The sequence below is a fragment of the Pyrenophora tritici-repentis genome, chromosome 5 (assembly GCF_003171515.1).
Source record: "Pyrenophora tritici-repentis strain M4 chromosome 5, whole genome shotgun sequence".
Classification (NCBI taxonomy): Eukaryota; Fungi; Ascomycota; class Dothideomycetes; order Pleosporales; family Pleosporaceae; genus Pyrenophora; species Pyrenophora tritici-repentis.
The window spans coordinates 3,243,384-3,260,174 of record NC_089394.1 but is presented as its reverse complement, the minus strand read 5'-3'; the positions used below and the strand labels follow the sequence as shown (position 1 = coordinate 3,260,174).

At 46.9% G+C, this 16,791-nt stretch overlaps 3 protein-coding genes across 3 annotated transcripts; all 3 read left to right on the top strand.

The window, feature by feature from the left end:
* Positions 1–1,553: 1,553 nt before the first annotated feature.
* Positions 1,554–7,421, top strand: PtrM4_112200 (EntF, Non-ribosomal peptide synthetase module protein; the record flags this gene model as incomplete). Its single annotated transcript, XM_066107969.1, has 3 exons — positions 1,554–2,039; positions 2,085–4,655; positions 4,716–7,421. 3 exons carry the CDS (start codon positions 1,554–1,556, stop codon positions 7,419–7,421), a joined length of 5,763 nt encoding a protein of 1,920 aa, XP_065962418.1.
* A 944-nt stretch (positions 7,422–8,365) lies between these two features.
* On the top strand, positions 8,366–10,038 carry PtrM4_112190 (uncharacterized protein; the record flags this gene model as incomplete). Its single annotated transcript, XM_066107968.1, has 3 exons — positions 8,366–8,735; positions 8,991–9,890; positions 10,031–10,038. The coding sequence occupies 3 exons, from the start codon at positions 8,366–8,368 to the stop codon at positions 10,036–10,038; spliced, it is 1,278 nt and encodes a 425-aa protein (XP_065962417.1).
* Positions 10,039–13,465: 3,427 nt separating this feature from the next.
* PtrM4_112180 (CypX, Cytochrome P450) lies at positions 13,466–15,055 on the top strand (the record flags this gene model as incomplete). The annotated part of the gene is made up of 3 exons (XM_066107967.1): positions 13,466–13,669; positions 13,719–14,426; positions 14,546–15,055. 3 exons carry the CDS (start codon positions 13,466–13,468, stop codon positions 15,053–15,055), a joined length of 1,422 nt encoding a protein of 473 aa, XP_065962416.1.
* Between the last annotated feature and the right edge of the window lie 1,736 nt (positions 15,056–16,791).

Genomic DNA, 16,791 nt, shown 5'->3' with positions numbered 1-16,791 from the left:
CAGCGCGCAATGCCGCCCACCCATTCTATAGTACGAGCTGTTGCGACCCAATTGCTGGCCATGAACGGTGACGACCGCCCGTTTGGGCGCGGCTGGGTATCCCAGTTCCTCCGGCGAACCAGCGGACCCATTCGGTAGTCGGTAGATCTATCCATGCCGCCCGAGCTGAGGCAGCCGATCCGACCGCGATTCGAGCTTTCATCGAGCTCTTTGAGCACACCCGACGCCAGTACAACATCTTGTTGGAAGATATATACAGTATAGATGAGACTGGACTTAGGATAGGCATTTGCAACAACCCCATGGCGTTAAGTTCATCTAAGAAAAGAAAAACTTACCGGAAATCTCCAGAAAACCGAGAGTGGATATCGATAGTTGAGTGCGTCTTGGCTACCAGCCACACGCTACGCCCGGTAGTAATATTCAAGGGACAGCATCTCGAAGCCAGCTAGTTCCCGTTAGAATCTATACCAGATTGGCTGTATGCAACGTCAGAAAACGGCTGGGCTTCGAACAGTACAGGCCTTGAGTGGTTACGCCGCGTTTTTATACCGGAAACCACTCACAATCAATCACGCAGTCGTGTCCTAATACCCGACGGCCATGGCTCTCATACCAATGTTGAGTTCATGTCGGAGTGCTACACCCACCAGATACAACTACTCTAACCAAGCTTAACGTCCTTTTTCTCGTATTCCTCTTCTGACGTTCTACTAAACATATGCCGGGTTGAATTTCCGACTTTGCAAAAGAAAAGCCCTTGCAATTCAGACGTGAGGCTGTACCTACATATGCGCCTAGCGTTGCAGGCCTGCGTCGACCGACTGCGCCACAAAAGCTAAGGGTGCCTTACTAAGGGAAAGAGCCGAATTTCTTGCTTTAGCTATCTAAAACTCCGTGTTTCCAGTGCTTTGAGTCATACAAGAGAAGATGAGGTGGCCAGATCCTAGGAGCTAGCACAGGAACTAAAGTCTGTCCCTATGTGACGAAAAACCCCGTGTGCCGAGAACGACCAACCGGGTCGCAAAGATGACACACTTCTCTTGGACCCTCGTAATCCGATTGGTCATTTTCGGCACACAGGTTTTTCGTCACATAGGGACAGACTTTAGGAGAAGATTGACCCACGGCATTGCTGACAAGAGCTGGTACTATTCAGGTAAGGTCACCATGAAACGAGAGAGGCTTAGCATGGGATCAAAAGTCACCTGCTTACGGAAACCAGAAGGTGCAACTGCATGAGAATGTAAGTGCGAGGTGAGAGCTTGGATCTAATTGGATGTAACTGTTGAGAGCGTTACATGCCGAAGCGATCCTCCGTGTTGCGTTATTATGACGTGTAGTACGAAAGAGAATGACCTGTAACTACTCAATCTAACGTGTTCAAATTTGATGACGTGTAATATACCCGATGACATTTACCAAAGTTTCCTCAACTATCTACTTCCCCTTGCTCAAGGTTATAGAAGTAACCCAAGTGAAGGATGATGTATACTTCAGGCCTTTGGATTTACAATTTTTGCAATTACAAGCCGTTGTCCAGTGTCGCAAAAATGTCAACCAATCAACTCCTTCCAGCCATAGAAAGCATTGCTGATCCTTGTTTGTTTCCCATCCTTACGGATGGAATAGCTAGCCCAAGGGAACTAAAATTCATGGAGCTTGAGCTCGGAGAGGTCATTAACATACATCAAAATTGTCAACTGTGGCACACTACTGTTGAAAAGTTTGTGCAGGCCGTTTGGGCAGTTGTTCTTCGTCAATTCACACAAACTGATATTGTTCAATTTGGGTTTCGGAGTATATCAACGAAGAGCTGCAGTGGCAATGAAGGCTGGGACTGTCCAATACAGCACTTGATGGGCCGCGTTGACCGAGATACAGTTCCGTTACAAATAGTATGGCAAAAAACAGTTTCAGGTGATTTTCATGCAACGCCCTTTAACACTGGTACTGTACTACAAAGTTTCGGAGATTTCCATCGAAGTGACTGGCAAACCAACGTCCAAATGCCAGTCATCAAAGGGAAACAAATGGAGGTAAATAACATGACTCCTCAACAAAACTATACTTACCTAGAATAGGATTACGAGATCTTGCTTATTGCAGATATAAACAAATACCAATCCAGGTTCGTGCTTCGCTATGCAACATCAACCCTATGCGACGCCCAGGCTCTAAATATATCGAGCAACATAGTGGTGGCTATCAGGACTTTGGCCAAGTCATCTGGAAAGACAATCAAAGACATTTCTCTCATCAGTGAGAAGAATTGGAAAGATATTGGGTCATGGAATGCTATGATCAAGCCAGCAATCCAAGATTGCGTGCATCATATCGTTGAGAGGCAAGCAGCGCTCAGAGGTAATGGAGTTGCCGTAGCCGCAAGCGATGGATCCCTTACATACAAGGAACTGAACCACCTCGCGACAATTCTAGGCGTCTACTTAAATAAGCTCGGATGTGAGCGTGGGACGTTTGTTCCACTTTGTCTAGATAAATCGCTTTGGGCTATCGTTGCTATGGTTGGTATTCTCAAATCAGGCGCAGCCTGCGTTCCCATGGATCCAACACATCCAACCGATCGCCTTGCTCAGATTATTCGAGAAACAAAAGCTAACGTTGTGATTGTGTCAAACCGATATAAATCAAGATTTAGTGTCAGGAACTCAATTGTGCTAGCAATGCCCTTCTTCCAGGAATTGGGGACACAAGGTCCATACGCAACGGGTGAACATGTATCAGTCCAGCCGCACGACACCGCGTTTCTGATGTTCACCTCGGGAAGCGTAGCGAAGCCGAAGGGCGTTATTTTAGAGCATGCCGCTATCTACTCGAGCCTAGAGGATCTTGTCGAAGTAATGAATATCACTTCCAGCACACGGTCACTTCAATTCGCCAGTTTCACATTCAACGTCAGTCTCGCTGACATTTTCGCGCCTATGTTGCGTGGGGCTTGTGTCTGCATTCCTTCAGAACATCACAGACTCAACAATCTACCAGAGTTTATCCGACATTTTAATGTCTCAGACGCATGGTTTACATCGACTACGTTGGCTCAGCTGAGTCCTACAGATGTGCCTGGTCTGAAACGCGTAACAATTGGTGGTGAAAGTATCACTCGCGACCAACTAGCTGTTTGGGCGCCAGAGACTGACTTGAATATCACTTATGGTACCACTGAAACTGCTGCTTGGTGCCTTTTCCACCCCTCGCTCTCTCCAGATTCTGATCCTTATAATTTGGGATACGCTGCTGGCGGAGCTGTCTGGATAACTGACCCATCCGACCCTGAAGAACTGGCGCCTGTTGGTTCGGTGGGCGAGGTATTGATCGAAGGCCCAGCGCTAGCCCGAGGGTATTTGAATGATCCTGAAAAAACAGCAGAATCGTTTTTAAACGCCCCAGAATGGCTGAGGCGCCTTAGGCCAGGTGGGCAGCGACGAGTGTACCGAACGAGGGATCTGGCCCGATACAATTCAAACGGATCTATCGAATTTGTCGGGCGAGAAGCAACCCGGGCGAAGCTAAGAGGGCACAGGATTGAGGTTGGGGAGGTGGAGATGCACATCAAGCAACTGTCTCGCTCCTTTAAAGATGTAGTTGCTGAAGTGGTGGTTCCAGCAACGAGCCACAGTGGTGGGCTGGTGTCAAATCCAATCCTGGTGGTTTTTATCTGGTCTGGAACCGGAGCAGCGCCGAAGGAGGCATCTCAGGCTGCATTTCCTAATCTCTTTGCGCCAACAACAGAAGCATTTCAATCCGATGCAGCCCACACACTGGCACGACTTCGCGACATTTTACCTGGTTATATGGTACCTACGACAGCCATACCACTTAACTTTATTCCTTTGACGACTTCAGGAAAAACAAACAGGCGTCAGCTACGAGAGCAGGCTTCGGCACTATCTCGAGAACAGCTGAATGCTTTTCTCTCCCCAGAATCCATAGTGCGACCGCCGACAAAAAAAAGGGAATTAGTAATGCGTAAGCTATGGGCAGAACTTCTTGGGATTCCCGAACTGCACATTGGAGTAGACAGCAATTTCTTTGCTCTAGGAGGTGACTCAATTGCAGCCATGAAACTGGTCTCAATGGCCCGAAAGCAGTCGTTAACAATTTCTGTGATGAATATCTTCGAAAAGCAACATCTCTTCGAGATATCTGAGTCAGCAACGCCTATCTCTGAATTCCATGGCGAATCCGCAGAGCCATTCAGTCTCCTGGGAAATTTTGAGGACAAAGAGAAGATAATTCTGGAGGCTGCACATCAATGCGCAATCCAAATTGATGCCATAGAGGACATGTATCCGTGTACAGCCTTACAAGAGGGACTCATGGCTTTAACTTTGAAAAAGCCAGGTGCTTATATGGTACAAGTGTCATACGAGCTCCCCCCCGATCTTGATATTGCCAAATTTCAACGCGCCTGGATAAGGACGGCAGCCAGACTCCCGATATTGAGGACAAGAATCATTCTCACAGATTGTCACGAAATGTTCCAGGCTGTGGTCCGGCAGAACCTAGAGTGTAACTCGGAGAATGATCTGGATCGTTACCTGGAAGCGGATGGCCAGAGGCCTATGCATCTTGGTAGTCCTCTTGTGCGGCTCGCTTTGGTAGAACAAGCTGACAGCAATAACCCGAAATATTTGGTATTAACAATGCATCATTCAATCTTTGATGGATGGTCATTTCCGCTGATTTTAAACCAGGTGGAGACAGACTATAACGATGGGGCGCCGCCAGAGAATAAAAACTTCAACATGTTCATGAAATACGTTTACGAGATGGATAAATCTGCATGCGACAGATTCTGGACATCAAGTTTCACAGACCTGAATGCGCAGAATTTTCCAGAAGCAGCTACGAAAGGCTATATTGCTGCCCCGGACACAGTGATTCAGCATCGTATACCGCTCAAAACCACGCAAAGAAGCAATATCACACTATCTACCATGCTAAGACTAGCTTGGGCAATTGTCATAGCAGATCAAACTCAATCGGACGATGTTGTTTTCGGCACAACGGTAACTGGACGCCAAGGCGCCGTCGCTGACATTGAGAAAATCATCGGTCCTACAATCGCAACGGTGCCTCTCCGTATAAAATTGGACATGCAGAAAACAGTGCAAGATCTCTTGCAAGCTCTACAAGAATACACTACTTCTATGATTCCATTCGAGCAAAGAGGTCTGCAAAACATAAGCAAACTGGGTCTTGATTCTTCCGCGGCTTGCAGATTTCAAAATCTATTAGTTATCCAGCCGTCTCCGCAACATATGGACACTGAGATCTTCAAGAGGGAATGGAGTAACTCCGGTACAAGCGCGGGCTTCTATGACTACCCATTGACATTGTCCTGCCAAATTTACGACAAGCAAATTGAAATTCGTGCAATCTTCGACGCCCACCTGTTGCCAGAAGCGCGCGCGCAGCGTATTTTGGAACAGTTCTCCTATATCCTCCAAAACATTCGTGATATGCCTCAAAAGCAGCTCAAAGAATTGGACCTGATATGTCCCCAAGAAGAACTCCAGCTGATGTTATGGAATGGAAGCTTGCCAGATAAAGTGGATTGTTGTGCTCACGATCTCATTCTTGAAAATTGCCGTACTAATCCGACTGCTGAGGCTGTTTGCTCATGGGATGGTACTTTCACATATCAAGAATTAGACGAGCTCTCTTCTGCTGTGGCAGCACATCTAGTTACCCAAGGCCTTCAGCCCGAGACTTTCGTTTGTCTGTGCTTCAATAAGTCCAAATGGACCACAGTTGGGATACTCGCAGTTATGAAAGCTGGAGGAGCTTTTGTATTACTGGAACCGTCATTCCCGCTTCGAAGATTAGAGCAAATTTGTAGTAACACTGGGTCGAGAATCATCCTATCATCGGCTGAACATGCGTTGTTGAGCGCAAGTTTGGCACCTACAGTCATCGTCCTTGATGACGGCACAGAACAGTGGAACAAACCTTACAACACATTTGAAGGACCTCGAATCAACCCTAAAAATGCTCTTTATGCTATCTATACTTCAGGGTCAACAGGAAAACCAAAAGGAGTCGTTATTGAGCATGCGTCATTCTGTACAGCAGCGAAAGCGCAGCTTAAAGCGTGGGGGATGGATCAGCAATCCAGAGTCATCCAATTCTCATCATATGCCTTTGATGCAAGCGTTATGGAGCATCTGAGCACCCTAGTTGCTGGTGGCTGTGTTTGCGTCATATCCGAGATGGATCGTAGGGACAACTTGGGAGAGGCATCAAGTCAATTACGAGCAAACTGGGCATGTTTTACTCCATTCTTTGCAAGACACCTGATACCAGAACATTTTCCAACGCTCAGGACAATATTACTGGCTGGGGAAACAGTTTCAGAGGCTGAAATAGAGCTGTGGGCGGATTACGTACAGTTGAAGCAGACATACGGTCCAGCTGAATGTTCACTCGCCGCTGTAAACCAACCGCAAATCAACACCAAATCCGATCCTCGCAACGTTGGATACCCCGGGGGGTGTTCTTGTTGGGTGGTTGATCAGGAAGATCATCAAAAACTCGTTCCAATTATGTGCGTCGGCGAGCTTGTGATTGAGGGCCCAATAGTCGGACGAGGATACCTTGGAGAGGAAGAACAAACCAGAGCAGCATTTATCCAGCCTCCTAATTGGATCAAAAGATTTCGACAACGAAATCCCACTGGTCCATTCTACAAAACTGGAGACTTGGTTCAGTTTCAGTATGATGGGACAGTGAGGTACATTGGACGGAAAGATACGCAGGTGAAACTTCACGGTCAACGCATTGAACTGGGAGAAGTTGAATATCATGCGGCACAGTATTTAGGAAAAGCAGAAGTTGTTGCGGAAATTGTAAAATTCCGGAATACGGCTAGATCTGCCCTGGCTGTTTTCGTGAAGTACGCAGACAAGGCACAAGAGAGGGTCACAGATCTCCCAAGTCTCGAATTTATTGTGAGCATGACCGAGGACATGCGATCGCAGTCAATTGATCTTGTGATTGGACTCCGCAACTCATTGCCTAAGTACATGATCCCGAAATTTGTTTTCCCTATCGCTCACGTCCCATTGACAGCAACTGGCAAGATAGACCGAAAACGATTACGAGAGCAAGTGTCTCTGCTACCCGAAGACATAGCCAGCAACTATACAATGTCAACCAGCAAGAAACAAAAACCATTGACCTTTATGGAGAGAAACATCATGAATCTTTTTTCACAGGTTCTGAAAATAGACATGGATTGCATAGGTGTAGACGAAAGCTTCTTGGATTTGGGGGGAGATTCAATCCTTGCACTGGCCCTTGTCGAAGAAGCTCGCAAGAAGAATTGGACCTTTACCGTGTCCCAGGTCCTCACCGATGATATTTCAACCCTGGCAGCAGCAGAAGATCTTTTGCTTTAAGGTGCGTCCCTAAGTGCAGAGACGCACTATGTCGCGAGACAGGTTCACGCTTCGGACGTTCGGACATGCTTCCTATTAAACTTGGTAATGTGCAAACAAAACTAAGAGATTCTCCAATTCCTATTTCCCGTGTCAACTTATCTCCGACAACGATTACTGTGGTGTTGGTATGCTTATTTATTGTCTCGTCGACTTCTTCAATCGACTTTTGTTGCGGTTTGTGAGGCAAGGGTATTGCGCATGTCACGTGCGTTGTCCTGGCGCTCCTCCCTCCCCTCCATGAGCACCTTCTCCCCTCACCAGCATCAGAGATACGTCATGTAAATAGACCCTGATTATGGCTACATATAAGGTGGCCATGACAGCACACCAACAACAGAACACAATATACTCTGATGACTGCCTCGCGCGGTTACACTTTAATTGACTGCATTGTACTGCAACATTATGGCTACATATAAGGTGGCCATGACAGCACACCAACAACAGAACAGACAATATACTCTGATGACTGCCTCGCGCGGTTACACTTTAATTGACTGCATTGTACTGCAACAACTTTTCAACGGCACCCTCTGTCTATTAGAGATTACAAGGAGTAGCATCCCTCCCCGTATAGCGGAAATTCTGATGGGCCGGAATCAACCAATGAAAGCGTAGAGTCGGCAGATATTCCGGCACGATGCTATGTTTGATTGGCTGATTCCGGCTCACCGGGTTTTCTGCCACATAGGAAGGGATATCAACCCACTAGTTACTCGGGCCCAAGGATGGCGTCCCGCCACCCATGCTGCGCATGGGCCCTCGCAAGCTTAGGGCCCCTGAGCTTAACGATAAACATACGCTCAACAATAATATCACTAACGTGGTTCACAAGCGAGTCGGCCACCCAAGCGGGTCGGCCACTTTGCACCGACGCGTCAACGTCAACACTATAGCACGTAATGACTCAACAACGCACCTCTCAAACTTTATATTCTGAATTAGATCTTCAAATTGCGCTTTTTGATATCCAATCAAAACGTGTTAAAAGTCAAAGACGTGCTGCTTCTATCTATAACGTGCCTCGAACTACTCTTCAAGACCGACGCGCTGGAAAGCGCTCACGACGCGATTGTGAAGCCAACTCAAAGCGTCTTACTAAGCTAGAAGAGGAGGCTATAGTTGGGCGTATTCTTGAAGAGTCTACGCGAGGATTTGCGCCTACAAAGGCTGACGTTCGAGCAATGGCTGATAAACTATTACATGAGCGGGAGGGTAACCCTGTTGGCAAGAACTGGGTCGATAACTTCGTTAAGAGAACCCCTGAGCTCCGTACGCGCTGGAGCCGTCCATATGATCACTAGCGAGCTGCTTGCGAAGATCCAGCAGCTATCCAGCGCTAGTTTGATCTAGTCAAGACGATAAAGCAGAAGTGGGGTATTGTGGACGACGATATCTACAACTTTAATGAAACTAGCTTTATGATGGGCAAGATTTTATTACAGTTAGTTATCATAGGCTCAGAAGGATATGGCAAAAAGAAGCGGATACAGCCAGGCAACAGAGAGTGGGTTACTGTGCTCTAAGGCGTGGGCGCGTCGGGTCGCCAGCTACCCCCCTTCATTATCTTTGCGGGCAAGGTACTTATCGACGTCTGGTTCAAAGACCTGCCTACCAACTGGGTTCTTGAAGTTAGTCTTAATGGCTGGACGAACAATCAGCTTGCTCTTGCCTGGTTAGAGCACTTTGATACCCATACAAAGAGGCATACTGTAGGTGGGTATCGACTGCTCATTATCGACGGCCATGAGAGCCACTGCTCGGTCGAATTTCAAGATCTTTGCAAGGAGAAGGATATTATTCTTCTCTGTATGCCTGCGCACTCGTCTCATCTATTACAGTCCCTTGACGTCGCCTGCTTCTCGCCGTTGAAGCGCAAGTACGGCGACGCTGTTTCGAGCTTGGCACGCAACCGCACCAACTATATCAGTAAGGAGACCTTCCTACCAGCCTTTAAGGCTGCTTTCGAGCAGTCTATCACGAAGGAGAACATCCAAGCTGGGTTTAGAGCCGCTGGCTTAGTTCCACATGACCCACAGGCTGTGCTATCAAAGCTTGATGTGGTGGTGCAGACGCCAAAACAATCACCACAACGGGCAGCTACCTGGGAGGCGCAGACACCACGCAACGCGTGCGAAGTCGAGGCTCAAAGTACTCTTATTCGACAGAGAGTAAGAAACCGCCCTGGGTCTTCTGCAAGTTCTCTTGACGAAAAGATCGCGCAGCTTAGTAAAGGTGCGCAACAGATAGCACATGAGATGGTGTTACTGCGCGAGAAAGTAGGTAGCCTTGAAGCCGCTCTAGATACAGCAACAAAGCGTAAGAGCCGTAAGCGGCGATACGTACGGACAGAAGAGACTCTCAATATTGGTGAGGTACAAGAAGTACTAGCTGAACAGGCAGATAGCCGTCGTGGTGGTGGTGAGAGTGCGTCGAAGAGGGTGCGAGGAGATAGGCGATGCGGGCGTTGCAGCCAGACTGGACATAACGTTCGTACCTGCGCGGTTGAGATAGATAGTGCAAGTGATAGTGGCGATTCTAATAATTAATTTGGCATATCGCAATAGTTTATTAACTGTGATAAAAGTCTGTTATAATGTCTTGAAGTTAACGCGCCGGTGCAAAGTGGCCGACTCGCTTGTGAACCACGTTATTCGTAAACTTCTACAGCAAGAAATACAAATCTTTTTACGCAGAAAAATGCCACGACGTACCAGAGCACCTACTAGTTACGAGAGATCCTCTAGGGAAATAGCTGACGCCGTTGTTGAGCTGAGACGCCTCCGCAAGCCCAACCTCTCAGAATACGCGCGACTGCACAACCTTCCTGTTACAAGTAAGTTACTTGTAGTAACAGCAGGAAGGATACCCTCTCCCTAGGTATGACAACAAATGGTTGGGAAACCACTGGGGGTCCCAAGGGACAGGATGATCAGAGCCCCGCGATGATCATTACCTTCTGACGTGGGCGTCCATAGGCCTTCAGCCATCTCGTCACTTGTCAAGGAGAGAATCCTTCTTGTTACTTGTAACATCAAAATGAAGGGATCGAGGCCTACAAGATCTTCCGACGGGCGGAGCCTCAGAGTGTAATTCGTTCAGTAATTAGAGACAGTGCACATTATCTCATGTGGCCGGAACAACTGTACTGCTTACTAAGTACAGTAATAACTTTTCTACTACTACTGCTATTACTACTACTACTACTACTACTACAGCAGCAGCAGCGACAACATTAACAACAAAATGTTCGCCCACCTACCCAGTTCGTAATGGCGCCCTCCCCCCTTCCCTTTGCGTTTCCCCCGATACGGAGGCCATGATGGTGGCTGCTGCGGGGGTTGCGCCCCGTATGCTGCGTTCTGAGCATGTTCGAAGGGTAAAATCCGTCCCTATGTGACGAGAAACCCGTGTGCCGAAAATGACCAATTGGATCGCAAGGGTGACACACTTCTCTACGACCCTCGTAATCCGATTGGTCATTTTCGGCACACGGGGGTTTTCGTTACATAGGGACAGACTTTATGCTGAAATGCACCACTCTACTAGCTCAGCTATCGCTTCAGAGACATCGTTTTGTCGAGGTATTTCGTGCCCACCCTTATGGTCGTAAAGTCTCCTGAACCTCGGCTCACACAGTTTGGCTAGCTGCATGCTAGATGGGCAAATCGGATCTCTGGACCCATATATATGTACCGTCGGTATTGGAAGAAGGAAGTCTGGCAGTATTTTGGCAAAATCCAGCCCAAAAATTAGGCTTTCTTCCTTAGAGTGGACAGTTTCAGTGTTAGCTAGAACGGGACAGGCCCATCTGTCCTGTCCTCCGGCAAGGATCGCAGAAGACGTCGACTGTGCAAAGAGGGATTGTTGACATCTCTCAGATATTTGCCAAGCCTCGTCTGGTACCTTAAATCCTATGTCTTCAATAACTGTCAAGGATATCGAGCCGCAAATGAATATTGCTATTTTGAACGGAAAAGGTGTTCCTGGAGATGCTCTTCGATGATAGAGCCAGAGAGTGGAGATAAGGTCACAGCCTTGAGAGAACATCATTACACCATCATAAGGGCCTGACCGAGCGATCAGATCCAATAGCCAAGAGTGCGCTGCCTGTATATCTGCCGGAGAATCTCCAGTCCAGAAGCGATAATAAGGAGGGGAATAGAAAATATCGATTCCGGCAGCTGGCGCTGATTGGCAAGGCCCGTCTACGAAGTCGAATAAAATAGGATGGCTAGAGAGTTTCCTTCTGAATGAAGCTGTTTCCCTCATGAATTAACCAAACCTATGTCTAAAAGCTTTCGATAAGAACAAAACAGAGACACGTACCTGTCTGCGACTTGAATATTTTCGCACTGGAGCCTTTTCCATGAAGACAAAGGATCTTCATGGTGAGGTAGTATTCTCGATACCTTGATGTGAAACCGGTCTGCCTGTTGACCGTTGTTGTGCCAGAGTCTATTTCGCATTCGGCATAAGATATCTTGGCCTGCAGAAAATCGTAAGCCTTGAAAAATTCAAGGCTAGTGACTATAGCCCCAAGAGATACTCCGTGGTAAATTATCTATCACGAAAAAGTCCTTTTTATGGTGTTCTGTTCGCTTTTGGTGCGTTCGCTGGGGTTCGCCGGATCTGAATGTCGAGAAGGTTGTCGTCAAGATACTTTCGGCGTGTATAACGTAAGGCTAGCCTAATCCCAAAAGAGAATATAAGGTGCTCAATCAATCTGGAACTATGCTGGTTGGAAAAAGCCGAGGGGTGAAGGAGGGGTTCTTTTTCAGAGTTTGCAACTAGAGAGAAGAATCATTGATGGCTTAGCTGGGCTTCCTTTTTCTCGTCTAGCCTTGGAGGTCAAATCTTGTCTCCTTGTCTTTACATTGCTATTTAGGCTTTAGCTTTAATCTGTCATTGCTACCAGGGAGCTCAAACTAGCCAGAGCTAGGCTATGCTGGAACCGGACAGCACTGGTAATGACGTGGAATGGAAAAACATGACTTGTAACTGCCTTGTAACTCAAGCCAATAAAGTCCGTCCCTATGTGACGAAAAACCTGTGTGCTGAAAATGACCAATCGGATTACGAGGGTCCAAGAGAAGTGTGTCATCTTTGCGATCCGGTTGGTCGTTCTCGGCACACAGGGTTTTTCGTCACATGGGGACAGACTTTAAATAGTTAGACAGTGAATTTCGCCAAAACTATTGTAAAAGCTCAGAGAAGTCGCATCGGAAAAGCGGATTACTTATCTGCAGTCGCATTTGTTCCAGGTGGCTGCGCCCCCTTCCGCAAGAACTGCTATTTCCTGCTTAGTTACACACTCCCAAAATTAGGCAAGAACCCACTGATATATATATGTAAGCAGTTGTGCATATAATATGTGTCGTGTATTGTTCTGTATATCATGATAGGAGCAAGTTTAAATACAATGTTATTAGTCAGTGAGTAACCACGTGACTATACATGGTACTTCTGGGTTTACACAATCAATGCGCAAGGCTCTATATAGCAATACGTTAGAAAATCTCGTGACAGCAGATTTTGTGTGGGCGTCTACAGCTTCATTTTTCTATCGTCAACTTATCGTTGGGTGGCTCGTTGGCCGGAATGGCTCGTTGGGCGCGCCAAGACAGTAACACAATCCTCCATTCCTCCATTCCTCCATTCCTCCATTCCTCCATTCCTCCATTCCCCCATTCCTCCATTCCTCCATTCCTCCATTCCTCCATTCCTCCAATCCTCCAATCGCTAAATACTACTTAGACATAACTTATTATAGTAGTAATATACCTAGGGGCTAAATTATCTCGTTTCGTAGAATTATATAGTAAAATCCTTTCTACCAAGGTTGATGTCTATTGGCTATTCTTAGAAAGGCCTATTTGTACTAGTAAAAGTTCTATTATCTATCTTTTTTATAAAGTATAGCTCTCGAAGCTTTCAGATGAGAAAATCTCTCTTATTGCATATAGGCTATATTATACAGTAAACCTATCTACCAAACGATCATGGAACTCGTTCTGGGCACTACTGCTTTTCTGGTACTTCTGATGGCTACCTGTCTTTATCTTCTGCGGTCCACAAAACACACTCCGCAGCTTCCCGATACTCTACCGTGGGTAGGTTGCCGGGACGAGGTCTTCTCGAGGACAAGAGCATGTATTCGTGAGCTCACCAACGGTGATCGTACTCGTATCGATGGCTATACGAAGGTTGGTCGTTTCTGAATCCACACGAATCATTCTAACGCGCGTTGTATAGTACAGCAGAAAGGGCCAACCTTTTATCATTCCTGACCCCGGCCTCAAACCGCAAGTTATGTTGCCACCTGATCATGTTCAGTGGATGTTGCAGCTGCCAGATACCGTCCTGGGCCGGCAGGCTGACAACGAGAAATTGGGGTTTCGTCATATGACCAATCTGATGACGAAGCCAGACCCTGTGATAACCGAGACGATTCGTAAAGATCTAACTAGGAACATTCTGAAACAGCATTCTGATATCTCTGACGAAATACGTAGAAGCATTGATGCGACAATGGGGACTGAAGATTCGTGGGTCGAGATCAACCTTATTGAGGCCGTGGAAACGATAGTCATTAGATCTCATTCGCGTCCTCTGGTAGGCCTGCCCCTATGTCGCAGTGAAAAGTACGTATCAGCCATGAGGGCGATGACTTCCTCATGGGCCAAAGGCTCTCTCGCACTGAGGTATGTGCCCTGGTTCCTACGGCCACTTCTGGGACTCTTGATGAGCCTACCCTACAAGCTTTACAAGACAAGAGCATTGAAAATTGTTTTGCCAATGATTATCGAGTCCATGTCAAATATAGGGCGAGAAATAATGGATCCTGCGTTTAGCAGTGAGTCGCCAGACAACTTTATCAAATGGATGGTTACTGCTGCTTTGAAAGCTAAAAGCACTGCGTTTACTACTCCGGAGGACGCTGCGGAGAGATTCTTAATCGTTGTCAGTACCATTCTCTTTTCATATCATTTTCATTCTTCATTTTGTCTTGTCGGTATTGAAGCGTTTTAGTGCAGACAGACACTACTTGCAGGAAAACAGGCTCTAAAACTTTCGTGCAGGTCCTAGCATTAGACTCTACATCCGTGGCCTTAGCAAATATGTTGCTCGATTTGCTGAGCTCAAAGCCTGAGCTACGTTACTACGAGGCCCTGCGCCAAGAGTCTGAAATGGCTTTCCAAGCTGAGAAGGATTGGGATGACTGGGCCAGTGTAAACAAACTGCGACTCACTGATAGTGCGATACGAGAAACCCTACGTCTCAATCCGCAAGCTGTGCGGAGTCGACAACGAGAGGTCCTACAGAAAGACGGACTGAAGCTGCCGGATGGTCAACATTTACCCAAAGGCTCTTGGATTGGATTTTCTCCTACTGATATTCACTTTGACGAGAGATTCTATCCAGATCCGGAAACGTACGATCCATTCCGATTCGTTGCAGGAAATGAAACTTTGGAGCTGGAACAACGCAGCATATCCGCTGATGTTGCCTCTAAGGAGCGGATGTCTTCGTTGATGGTCGCAACGAACAAGACGTTCCTTAGTTTTGGGCATGGCCGCCACGCATGGTGAGTGGCTCTACTTTGATTCAGTGCGATTGGATGTTATTCTCAATCATTCAATTCCGTACTTGGACAGGTCACACTCTATGAACGTTTCACACTCATTGCCTATATACTGACATTTGCTTAATAGTCCTGGGCGATTCTCTGCCGCACACATACTTAAGCTCATCGTCGCGTATATCACCCATAACTATGATATCCAACCACTTGAAAAAAGGCCTCAGAATTTAGTCCATGTTGACAAAAATGTCCCACCACGACATGTAGTAATTAAAGTGCGACGAAGAAGAGTTGAATAGACAGATTTTCAGTCTAAGATAGTCTGAGCTCGCCAAGGCAGGAATGTAACAGCTCGGGCTCCAGACCGTCTAGGTTTGATTCACCACCTAGCAGAATCCTGTGCACTGGCATCACCTATAGCTGTAAAGTCTGTCCCTATGTGACGAAAAACCCCATGTGCCGAAAATGACCAATCGGATTGCAAGGATGACACACTTCTCTTCGACCCTCACGATCCGGTTGGTCATTTTCAGCACACGAGGTTTTTCGTCACATAGGGACGGACTTAGAACATGAATAAATAAGCGTAGAGCATATTTTTACGACTACAAAGTCTAAGTGTCTAAAGTCTGTCCCTATGTGACGAAAACCCCCGTGTGCCGAAAATGACCAATCGGATCATGAGGGTTGTACAGAGGTGCCTTTCAAAAGTATTGTCTGCCAAGAATAATCTAGCCGAAGTACTGCCGCCTTAACCGAGGCTTGTCTCTCCCCTCTATATACTCATTGCCACCTTGTAGCTCAATTATCTTTTGAATGTATACAAGAATTCACTCAATCCAGGCTTGGATCTTAAGTTGCGAGAGATCTCTCCAGCAATTTTGCCAGACTCTGACTGTGTTGCAGTACAATGCAGTCAATCAAAGTGTAACCGCGCGAGGCAGTCATCAGAGTATATTGTGTTCTGTTGTTGTTGTGCTGTCATGGCCACCTTATATGTAGCCATAATCAGGGTCTATTTACATGACGTATCTCTGATGCTGGTGAGGAGAGAAGGTGCTCATGGAGGGGAGGGAGGAGCGCCAGGACAACGCACGTGACATGCGCAATACCCTTGCCTCACAAACCGCAACATAAGACCACGGTGAGCGGTGAGATGTAGCGAAGCGACAGGTTGCGCGCTGGCTAAGTAGGACTGGGAATTTAGAAAAGTGGGGTTTATCTAAACTGGCCAATCATAACTAGGTGACATTCCACGGCGTCCGAAACCTTAGAGCTAAGAGTGAGTGCGAACATGTGACAAGTAATTCCTTTGGCGTACAAATGGTGCTGCTCAAGTCATAAGTCCCAGCACGTGACCGAAAGTTTGTAAAGCATGCCTTGGACCTTAATCACCCACCCAAAGGCTCAGCTTACGAGGATGCTGCGGTAGAAATGTGTAGTTATCGAGGAGTGGAGAAGAGCAGAATGAAACAGCCGCAAATTTCGATCGACTTGAGTTAATATGATACTCTTTGTAACAATGTAGTTGCCACTTGTCAGGCAGGCTTGCGGCGGAGGTACGTAACAGAGTTTTCTGGAAGAGGGTCCGCTAACCGCAGCTCTAAATGGTAAAAATACGTCTAACACCGTATACCTAATCCAGAAATAGCATCCACTCATCTGGATGGAAGATAAGCTGGTATCAGAGACTACATAATCTTCTTGGCAATACATCTCTCTGGTGCTACTGCCTTGATCGTA